Source organism: Carex rostrata, chromosome 11 (assembly GCF_964058835.1).
Source record: "Carex rostrata chromosome 11, lpCarRost1.2, whole genome shotgun sequence".
NCBI classification, from domain to species: domain Eukaryota; kingdom Viridiplantae; phylum Streptophyta; class Magnoliopsida; order Poales; family Cyperaceae; genus Carex; species Carex rostrata.
Genome location: NC_135928.1, coordinates 4,763,398 through 4,774,671, shown reverse-complemented (window position 1 = coordinate 4,774,671; position 11,274 = coordinate 4,763,398). Strand labels below are relative to the sequence as shown.

Genomic DNA, 11,274 nt, shown 5'->3' with positions numbered 1-11,274 from the left:
TGATCATTTTCAAGAGACCGAATCCTCTGCTCCCTTTGGGGCAGAAAATTCCTGCCTCCAAAGTCATTGTCGGTGGGCCCCCAATTCAAAAATTAAAAGTGACCTCCTCCTTTAACAGTGACCGGTCCCACCCGACAGTGACTGAGGGGACAAGAAATTCCTGCACCCTAGAGTAGGTGATCTCAAACCCCACGCGAAATAGCTAACTCTTTCTTGTATATTTTTATTTCGTTTAAAATACAAATTTTATAAAACGATAATACACTCGTTACAATATATAATCAAATCAGAATATTCTTACAGGACAGAATTAATATTAACTGAGGTAACAGAAATGTTATGTTTAGATCTGGACCGTCCGGATCTAAACTCAAATATTCTGTTACCTCAGAGGACGCGGAGTCGGACAGAACATGAGTCACATGACATTAAAAAGAGCCGTTTCTAGTGTGTGTAACGGCTTTGATTTGCAGATTTCTTTTTCAAATGAATCCGGTTAAATTTGCAATCTTTAAAACCTATCCGGTTCAGCCCGGTTCAATTCCCATAGCTTCGTTCTTAGTTCTTACCCATTTAAATTTCGAATTAAGGCCATAATCTGTTTCTCTCCCTCTCTGTGACTCTGTCTCTCTCCTCATCCCTCCCTCCCAGAGCATTCCAGATTAGATTCGACAAGGTTTCCGCTTGATTGATGAATTGTTTCCGGTTTGCTGTAATCAAAGATTTCGTTAGTTTCTTTCAATCAGTTCTCATGGGGTGTTTCGTTTCCTGCTTTCGAAGTAAGGATGGTGATCGAAAGATTCAATCAAGAACCCATGTTCGCTCCAACTCGGATTCTTACTTTGACATGGTTAGGTTTTCTTCGATTTCCTTGTTGATTTGTGCGTATTTCTTGAACAGCAAAGATGCGATCTTTCTTGATATTTCTATTGCAGGAGAGTTTGGAGGAGCGATTGGTGGTAGAGAATCAGTCAGTGATTGGTTCCCTTTTTCTCAATGGAGAACATGGTGCAATTTTTTCTCTAAAACAATTTAACATGTGATAAGATCTTTACGATAATATGTATTTGGTAATAATATTGCTTCTACCAATTCGTGGCTTTTATAATGTTAGATACGGAGGAGAATCTTGCTCATCCTCATACCTTGGAAGAGGAACTTAGGCTAGAGGTGCGTATTTAGTTTTGATTTTCTTTGAAGTATTGTTTAATCTAGGAGTTATGTTTACCTCAGACCTTTTAATGCAGTAATGTTGGAGTACAGTTTCCCAATAATGATGAAATTAAAAATGAAATGACTAATTCCTAATTAAATTTCCCTCTTTGGATTAAGCAAGTTATACAGGAAGAAAAAGAAGATACTGAATTGTTTATCTTTTTGTTTTTTTTTCCTTGTTAACACTGCACACTCTGCTTGTAATTAAAATATTGCTCCCTCAACAAAGAAGAAACTTATATTTCATCAGAAAGCCCAGAAAGCCAATGCATTTCTGCTCTACTGCTACTAGGTCTACTTTTCGAATTAACATAAGAGTAATACAATATTACTATTCTTATTTCTGTAAAAACAGGCCAAGCACTTGAAGCTATGTGGTGCAATATTAGAGACCCCAATGGAGATTCGCAAATCAAGCAAAAGAATAGTTTTACGGGATCTTAATGGGTCGGATCAGTCTCCAAAATCTGCTCATACCTCATCCAATAAGAAGATCCAGTTGTATGCACAGTGTGAGCAGGAAAACAGCCCTGACCATGCAATAACGGGTACACCTATTCCGGGAAAGGAAAACTCAATTTCACGTCAGAGCACACCTGGAACGGGACGGTATGAAATTGCAGAATTAATTAAGCCTTATAATTCAGTAAATCACCTTAATTTAAAAACTCAATTTCACGTCAGAGCACACCTGGAACAGGACGGTATGAAATTGCAGAATTAATTAAGCCTTATAATTCAGTAAATCACCTTAATTTAAATTAGATCGACAATAATCAAATAAATTGTGACTTATACGGTGTGTTTCATAAAAGGATAAACAACACATGTATTTGTCAGTAGAAGCAGAGGGCTATTACTTTGAAATAGTCTAATGGTTGGGAGTTACTTTGAGGTGCTATTTTGCAACTATTGGAAATGTTGGTTTAAATGTGCAAATGTGACAGGATATCAAGTGGTAATGGCAACAGCTAGAGAGAAAAGATAAACTAATTGATTTTCTCAAAATGTTGTTATAATAGTGCGGAAGAGATGGGAGGTGATAAGTTGAAGCTGACACCAGTTAGGTATGGTATGGAAATTCGGTCTTCAGATCCCAATTCACCATACCCCACTCCAATAGCTCTCAATGATGATATGCAGACACCAGCAACCATTTACTCTTCGTATCAGGAGACCTCAGCAACTGGCAAGCGGGCTCGTATCCGGGTGCAATATGTCTACCCTGCGTCGAAACCTGCACACAGACTGGAGATCTCCAGTGGCATCAAGTCAGTTGAATTGGAGAATGAAAATGAGGCGGCCGGAGAATTTTCTTTTGGTACCAAAAAGAACTCTGAGGAGACCCCAAAAGTTCTGGTTTCAGGCCTTTCTGGGTGGCTGAAACCCACAACAGCTTTGAGGGGTAGAAATGGAATTCCAAATTCCACAACCAAGTATAAGGAGGTAATATTAACCTTCCTGCAAAAATATTTTGATTGGTGTAGAATAATATTGCAAGTAATTTAATATGGTGGGTTTTGATGCCATGGAGTCTATGGAGATGTGGTCAGTACCGGTGTGTCGCTGGGTATAGGTATCTCTTGGGTTTTTAAATTAAAACTATCCTGTTTTTCTTGTCATTGTTAGAGAACTTATATTTTGAATATACATCAGGATCAACATATAAAGTGGCATACTACCCCTTTCGAAGAGAGACTCGAGAGGGTTTTATCAGATGAGAAAATGCCTGTTTCAAGGTTCGACTACTTTTTTCTTTAATTAGTTCTCCTTACTTTTTTGCCTTCTTATTATTTTGGGCCATATTGAATTTTTATTCTCACAGTTGCTAATACAAAATCAACAGTGGAACTGAGAATTATATGTTAAATTTTCATTTTGGTTTAATAGGAAGTATATTTCAGGCAGGCCGATTGAGCTCGAGGAATAGCTTGAAGAGAAGTGAACCTGGCTGATTCAGGCTGAAATAAAAATAGAAGGGCTCTATTGAAAGTAATGGAAAAGATAGACATGCAAATATGTTGTTTGCAGAAAATTAGTGTTGTTTTAGTATGATGAACTTTTCTATTTTTTTTTAATATGAATTCATTTACCATTGTTGTTGTTGGACTAGCTCTCTTTGTGCTTTGATGGTGCTTGCAGTTTGAACCATGTAATTAGGATCTTCTGATCTGAATATTTTGTCAATAAACTTGACAGCTTTTAGCAAATACTGAGAAACACACATTGGGCTTGAAACTGTAATTGAGGAGGCCCGATATAAATTGGGCCAGGCCTTTGTAAGCCCGATATAGATTTACAGGCCGACATAAAATAATGATAAACTATAATGAGAAGGTTCACAAATAGCACAGGAAAGGGTCTGTTACTTCTATGACGAACTGCGGCATTTAATTTATTGAAACTAATTATAATGATTTCATAAAGTTAAATAGCCGTTGTGTTTTCCATTAATTGCTTCTTACTTTTGCTATTTTTGAATAAAATATTTTCCATTAATAGCACAGAGTTGAAATTAGATCGGATTATAATCGTGCACACCTAAACTAGTACCAGAAAAAAGAAGTACGGATTTGGATTGGAAAAGTCGTAAACAGTATTCATATTGGAATTTTAAAGAGAGGATGAAGTCTCCTTAACTCTTAACAAAGATTAAGATTCCATCCTTTAAACTCATTTTGTTCGGTTCAAGGCACATGAACTTCTGAATTAAGCCTCTTTATTTACCGATTAAGACAACCGAATAGAAATTCCTTAGTACACATATTAAGATTTAATGTCATTCTCATTCAGTGCAAAAAGGAAAAATTGGTCAGGTCAATTGCCCGTTTTCTCATAAAGACAAACAGTGAAAGAAACATCTAAATTGAAAGGTCGGTAGAATTCCCGCACAAATTCCATCTTCCTTTAATGCTTAGTTTTGGTTGAACAAAAATTATTTCCATGGATGTCCTTTTCACACCTGTTCAATTGATAAGATAGTAGAAATTTTGGTGCTAACTTTATTCATAAGCTCTCTGCACTGTTTTATTTAAGGTGCTGACAAGGAGTTGGAGAATGGACATAAGAAAAACAAAAAATATTTTTTTTAAGACTTTAATTAAGGAAAAGAGGAAATGTCTGCATAAAATGGAAATGAACTTATTACTCATTTTGGCTTGTTCTATGCAAATAACTTGCAATTATTTGGTTTTAGATAATCACTTCATTTCTTACTCTAAACAAATAATCGGATAGATATCTTTCTTAGTATTTCTTTGCTATTTTTTACTCTGTCATATCATTCTCTCTTTTGTTTTTTTGTTCTTCTTCCTGGCCCCTAATTTAAAAGCAATTTAGACAAGTAATAAGGTTACCTTTCTCCGGAGAAAAATCTTTTCGTCTTATAAATTGCAAAGATTTGGAAAAGCATAACGAAATCAAAATTTATTTGAGTACTATTTACTAAATTTTGGTTCCTTTAAAGAAAGCATTAGCCGTAAAATTAATATATACTAATAATCTAAATGTCTTTGTCTAAATCTTAAAAATTAACATGCACTCGGAACATGTATTATTTTATATAAAGAGGAATGGAAAAAAAGAGAAATTAAAATCATTAAATTAAGCGTCGTTGTTCCTTGTTCGTTCGTAGTGAAATTGGCATCTGATGCTAGACTGAAAAGGAAGGATTCAATCTGAATAGTCAAACTGTCAAAGTCTAACAAGGACAAACTGTAGTTCAAAATCTATAATCATCAAACTATACACTAATTCTCATAAAATACTTAAATAGCGTTGAAAAAGCTTGGGCATCGTACAAATTTCTTTTGTTAGATATTGTACCGGAAGAATGTTTACACCTCGCACGTGTGTTATATATTCTGGCAAAGAAGAATAAGAAAGAAAACTGATGTTTTCCCAATTTGCATCCTATTTGCTCCTAAAAGCTCCTTGAGAAAGATATATACAAGTAACTTATTTCTACAAGGGATATTAAGTAACAAATTAAATGATCAGACCGTATATATACCTTACCATATTAGGTGAAATTTTGTTACAAATTTCTTCAAATTAAGCGACAGACTTGACGTATAAAGGCATCCGCAATTCCGCACTATATTTAATTTTTACTAGGAAAGTTGGAAGTGGTTTAATGGTATTTGAAATAGCAATAATTTTTTTTTTTTACAACTTGGTAGTCTCTATCAAACATTTAAAAAAAAAAAATTAATCTAATGCCAACAAAAAAAAATGCGAATTCTTTGATAATAACTGTTAGGTTCATCTCTGTCACCACAACAGTTAATTGAAAATGAATTCTGTTGACGAGTGATCAGAATTGCATTATTTCTTTGGGAAAATTTCCTTTGTACCCATGCAAACTTATAAAATAGCCAATTTCCGTATAAAAACACTATAATTGCTAATATCCCCATATAAACTTAACATTCTTTCTTATATCCCCTTTTATTTATTTAACATTTTATTCAATTATTATAAAATTAGAATTGACAACTATACCCTTCTAATTAGAAAATCCATTGTCTTCTCAGTTCACCTTTGTTGCACATAAAAGAATGTTACAGGTAATAGCATCAGGCAAGCTCATGCCCTTTACAAATTAATTGGTATCTAATATAGTTTATGATTCCTTTAAAGCTCTGAGAGCGATTGTAATTACAATAGGGGATTTACTAATTCAAATCGCTAATGGCATCAGGCTCATGCTCCACTAATATTACTGACCTAATAGATTGGTTGTAGTAAGTTTCTATAAAAAATCATTAAATGTAGATCATAGTCAAATTCATTCGTCGGAAGCTTTCTGATTAATCCATGATGATGACCGATAATATGGTGTCGGTAATCTTACCACCATTGAGGCATGCTGTTGCAATGCTCACCACAAAGACAGTAACTGTGGTTGCGGCATCAGTTCTCGGCACCTCGTCCCAATACGAGGAGGAAGATGACGGAAAGGAGGAACTGCTCCACCAAATGCAGTGCTGCAATCATCTCCGACGATCGTTGTTCATCTGAGAGCACCGCTCCATTCTGATCATAAGATCATCAAACAAAAATTCATTTTTTTTTACAGGAAAACTGAAAGTTCTCTCTCTATTAGTAGATGAGTTGACTCAGTAACGTTTTCTTTTTGCTTATGTCAAAATTATCATATCACGGTGTTTGTTTAATGATCCCCTCAAGGCCTCAAAAGTTTCAGAGAGCAATTTGAATTATTTTATATCAGTTTTTTATACGGACTGTGCAAGAAAGGTGAAGGGAGAAAACAATGGATTTTCTGAATAGAAGGGCATAGTTGTCAATCTAAATTTTATAATAATTGAATAATTGAATAAAATGTTAAATAAATCAAAGGGGATAGAAGGAAGAATGCTAAATTTGTATGGAGATATTAGCTATTGTAGTATTTTTATGGAAAAATTGGCTATTTTAAAAATTTGCATGGGCACACCGGCAATTTTCCCTATTTCTTTTGTAATAAAGTAGAGAAGATGTAATGTAAGTAGGTTAACTGTAACATCATGAATTTCCTGATTTGCTCACTGAAAAATTATAATTGGCTTCCATTTTGGCTTCAAATTGACTGCAACAAGTGTATCAATTAATTAAGATGCCTAGCTTCCATGTTTAGTTACGACTAAAATTTTAAAAAGGAATAAGTTTTTTTACTTGATTTTAGTCATTCTATTCACATCTCGTTTGACAATTTAAGTCACGACTTAAATTAATTTGTCTGAGTAAAAAAAAAATGAAAATAAATTTTTATAGATGACAGGGAACTCTACATATGAAGTAAATGTGAAATAAATTAATCCGTCTAAAGAAGTAGTTTAACTTGCTCCATCTTAATTCCATTTCACTCATGTTTTGGGTGCATTTGGAATGGTTCAAGAATAGCACTAATCCGAGAATAACACTATTATTTTGAGCTATTTGATATTTGAATGGTTCAAGAATAGCACTAAGCCACTAACCCACTATTCTTTGTTTGTCTTATATAAATTAGCTCACTATTTTACCAACTCAATCAAAAGTTGAGTTAGCAACTATTCTCAAATTTGAAATTAGTTCTATTCTTGCTCTATTTCTTGTTACATCCAAACGTACAAGTGTGCTGTAAGAAGTTTAATATTCCACTTCTTACGTACTCCGCAGCCAAACATGACCCTTCAGATTATTATTTTTGGATTTGGATGTCACTAATTAATACTCCCCCATAAACAACTTAGCAAGGATGGAAAATAATGTTGATTCAGGAGCGAACTATTTCAAATTATGAGAAGGGTTAAAATGCATCATTGATTTTGTGTCCCAATCGTACTTCATGTTTCTATCTCTGTTTACAAAGTTTAAACAGTCGATCTGAACTGTTTATCTTGTTCTACATATTAAAATATGCTTAGAGACCAAATTTTATATTTTTTGAAAATTTTTTATTATTTTTTTATATAGGTGCCTATCTAAAAAAATAATAAAAAAATTTCAAAAAATATAAAATTTGGTTTGTAAACACATTTTAATATGTAAAACAAGATGAACGGTTCGGATCGACTGTTTGAACTTTGTAAACGAAGATAAAGACGTGGAGCATGATTGAAACACAAAACCAATAGTACTCTCAAATTATACATGTTCCGTATTTGACTAGGTGAGTATAGCTGTTCGAAATAGTTGTTAACCCCGACCCCGACTATTTTGCTATTCTAACAAAAAAAAAATGTTCAGCCACTGTTTCAAACAGTAGCGTGCTAACCTCACTCAGCTACATTCCATTCAAACATAAATATATACCCAATTATCTTTATTTGCTGAGGTCATGATAATTTAATTTAGCTAATTTGTCAAACTGGGAACTTTTTTCTACGCTGACTTTTCTTAATACAAGTGTTCAAAAGTAAACAACACACTAATTTTGAAATTTGCGTTAATTACCTTGACCCAACTGCCGATTCATTTATTAATATTGGATAATTTTCCGGTTAATTCGGCTTGAGGTGCATTCCAATTCGTGGGGCCATCTGCCAGAATCTAAAATCAATTTCTCCATCACGTGCCTAATATATATTTATGAGAAAATGCGCATCTTTTGATTTGAGCAGGCGCCTTAATTCCTTATCAGGCTATTGCCATAAGAATATAATTTAGATTATATATAATGCACTCATTCAACTCCTCCGTACGTACTTTTTCTAAAACAAGCTAGAAAATTCGAGAGCAGTTGTATAATTAGGACAACTGGACAAGGAAAGAATTGAATTCAGATCATCTCCAGTTGCACAAAACTGTAGGCTTCCATTATCAACCCTATATCTAGAGTAGAACTAGGGTGTTCTTAAGCTCACCAAAGTGTTTGGTGAGCTTAACTCCAAAACTCATCAAATCGGTTTCAAATGATGAATCCGAATCGTTGGAACCCGCCTACCTTACGAGTGATGCGTCTACATATGAAAATTTTAAACATTCAAATTAATTTAGTATAAAGTAAATTGGTCAAAATTAGAAGGTTAATAAATTAATTTTAGTGCATTCATTTTTTGAACATTTTTTGACCGCTTGACTTTATACTAAATTAATTCGAATGTTTAAAATTTTCACATGTAGACGCATCACTCGTAAGGTAGGTGGGTTCCAACGGTTCGGATTCATCATTTGAAACTGATTTTATGGGTTTTGGAGTTAAGCTCACCAAAGACTTTGGTGAGCTTAAGAACACCCTAGTTTTACTCCTATATCTATATATATATATAGAGTTAGGCTGGGGTGCTATGGATAGCATAGTGGCCTCCCGTGCTACGGCTCAATATTCAAGTTTTCAAAATCCAAACGATCGATCCAAACCGTTCATTGTTTAATCCATATTGAAATGTGCTTGGAGACCAAATTTTACATTTTTTGGAATTTTTTTGCTATTTATTAAGATGGTTTGAAATCGCTGTTTTCCAGTGGTGCAGAATTTTAATAAAAACAACGATTTTGAAACCATCTTAATAAATAGCAAAAAAATTCCAAAAAAATATAAAATTTGGTCTCCAAGCACATTTCAATATGGATTAAACAATGAACGGTTCGGATCGACCGTTTGGATTTTAAAAACTTGAATATTGAGCCGTAGCACGGGAGGCCACTATGCTATCCATAGCACCCCAGCCTAACTCTATATATATATATATATATAGAGAGAGAGAGAGAGAGAGAGAGTAAAACTAGGGTGTTCTTAAGCTCACCAAGGTATTTGGTGAGCTTAACTCTAAAATATATTGTATCGGTTTCAAACGACAAATCTAAGTCGTTGAAATCCATCTATTTCACAAGTGATGAATTTACATGTAATTAAAGATTTAAGTTTATGAATTATTTTAGTATAAAGTCAAGCGGTCAAAGTTAGAAGGTTTATAAATTAATTTTAGTGCATTCATTTTTTGAATATCTTTTTACCACTTCACTTTATACAAAATTAATTTTTTTAAAAACTTTACATGTAAATTCATTACTCGTGAAGTAAATCGGTTTCAACGGTTTGGATTTATTATTTGAAGCCAATCTAATAGATTTTGGAATTAAGCTCACCAAACACTCTGGTGAGCTTAAGAACACCCTAGTTCTACTATCTCCATTCTATTATTAAGCACGTTGGGTGTCCGATCCGCCAACGGCTACGATTGAAAGATGAAACTTCGGATTTAATCTCAGCCCTCCAATTACATAATTTGTCTTCTTTTGATTAAATGCATCTATTTTATGTATAAAAGTCTAAATTTAGTTAAAAGCATACTCACCACATGTGCTGCCACACGATATGTTACAATTAAAATTGAACAAATTCTGAAATTTAGCGATATATTTATTCATTTCCTTATTTCTTTGTTTCTATATTTCTCCTCTTCAATTGAAAAGACTCCACCTTCCATTTTCTTATTTCTTTTGTTTCCTTACTTCTTCTTCGTTTCTATACGGATCATAATGGAAATTAATTTTTTTTTATTTCCTTATTTCTCTTTCTTTGTTTCTATACATATTGGTGTGGGCAATTTAAAGTATATTTTCAATATATAATATATCAATGTGTGTGTGTGTATTCTAAATTAGAAACAAAGAAGAAGGAGAATACAAAATTGGAACGTGTGTGTAACTATATATTTCTCTTATAATATGTGTGTATATATCCTATACATATACATGATAACACTTTTTATTTATGTTTTTTTATATCATATTATATGTCGATATTGAATTGTTGTATGATATTTGATATTAGATTCGAATCGAGCTATTATTTGATATTATTGGTACTTAAAAATAAAGAATCATCACATCATCGAATTGTTATTAGAGATCACGATTAAAGTTAATTAAAAAATACAAAATCATATAAATTTTCTATTAACACGTGTCTTAATTTTTAGATAATTATTAATTTCATTGATATATTTGTTTCTTATAATATATTCCCATTGTAACGCACATATATGATACTAGTATAAATATATATATATGAGGAGGGTTCAAATGCCTCCGTTTTTTGTGCCTCCACGACTCCACCATGCCTCCATTTTTAAAACTTTAATAACTCAAAATTTAAAACTTAAAAGTCAAAATAAAACCATTGGATATGATCTATGTTATTTTCTCTATGAGCTTATAAAAAATTATCACATTTCAATTTTTTTTTTATGTGAATCAATAGGTTCAAAAATCAACGTCTAGAAATCATCCACATTAGTGCGTTTTTTCCAAGCTCTTGATGGCAATTAAAATAAAATTAAAATGTCATAATTTTTTACACGTGCATAGATAAAATGATGTAGATCATATCCAACGGTTTTATTTTGACTTTTAAGTTTTAAATTTTGAATTATTATAGTTTTTAAAAATAGAGGCATGATGGAGGCACAAAAAATGGAGGCATTTGAACCCTCCTACTCCTCTCTCTCTCTCTCTCTCTCTCTCTCTCTCTATATATATATATATATATATTTATGTGAGTAAGGCTACCATACATTGCAATGCATAGATATTTTTGTGCATTTGGCTATAAATCACCGGATTCGAAGT

General features: G+C 33.0%; 1 protein-coding gene across 2 annotated transcripts; it reads left to right on the top strand.

The window, feature by feature from the left end:
* The first annotated feature begins 571 nt into the window (after positions 1-571).
* Positions 572-3,315, top strand: JASON (aspartyl/glutamyl-tRNA(Asn/Gln) amidotransferase subunit). Of its 2 annotated transcripts, none has more exons than XM_078311623.1 (7): positions 572-850; positions 936-1,008; positions 1,115-1,170; positions 1,571-1,824; positions 2,238-2,661; positions 2,872-2,954; positions 3,120-3,315. In XM_078311623.1, the coding sequence occupies exons 1-7, from the start codon at positions 692-694 to the stop codon at positions 3,130-3,132; spliced, it is 1,062 nt and encodes a 353-aa protein (XP_078167749.1). In that variant the 5' UTR covers positions 572-691; the 3' UTR covers positions 3,133-3,315. The 2 variants fall into 2 exon arrangements, with proteins under 2 accessions (XP_078167749.1, XP_078167748.1); XM_078311622.1 differs by having other exon boundaries at positions 3,106-3,315.
* The last annotated feature ends 7,959 nt before the right edge of the window (positions 3,316-11,274 follow it).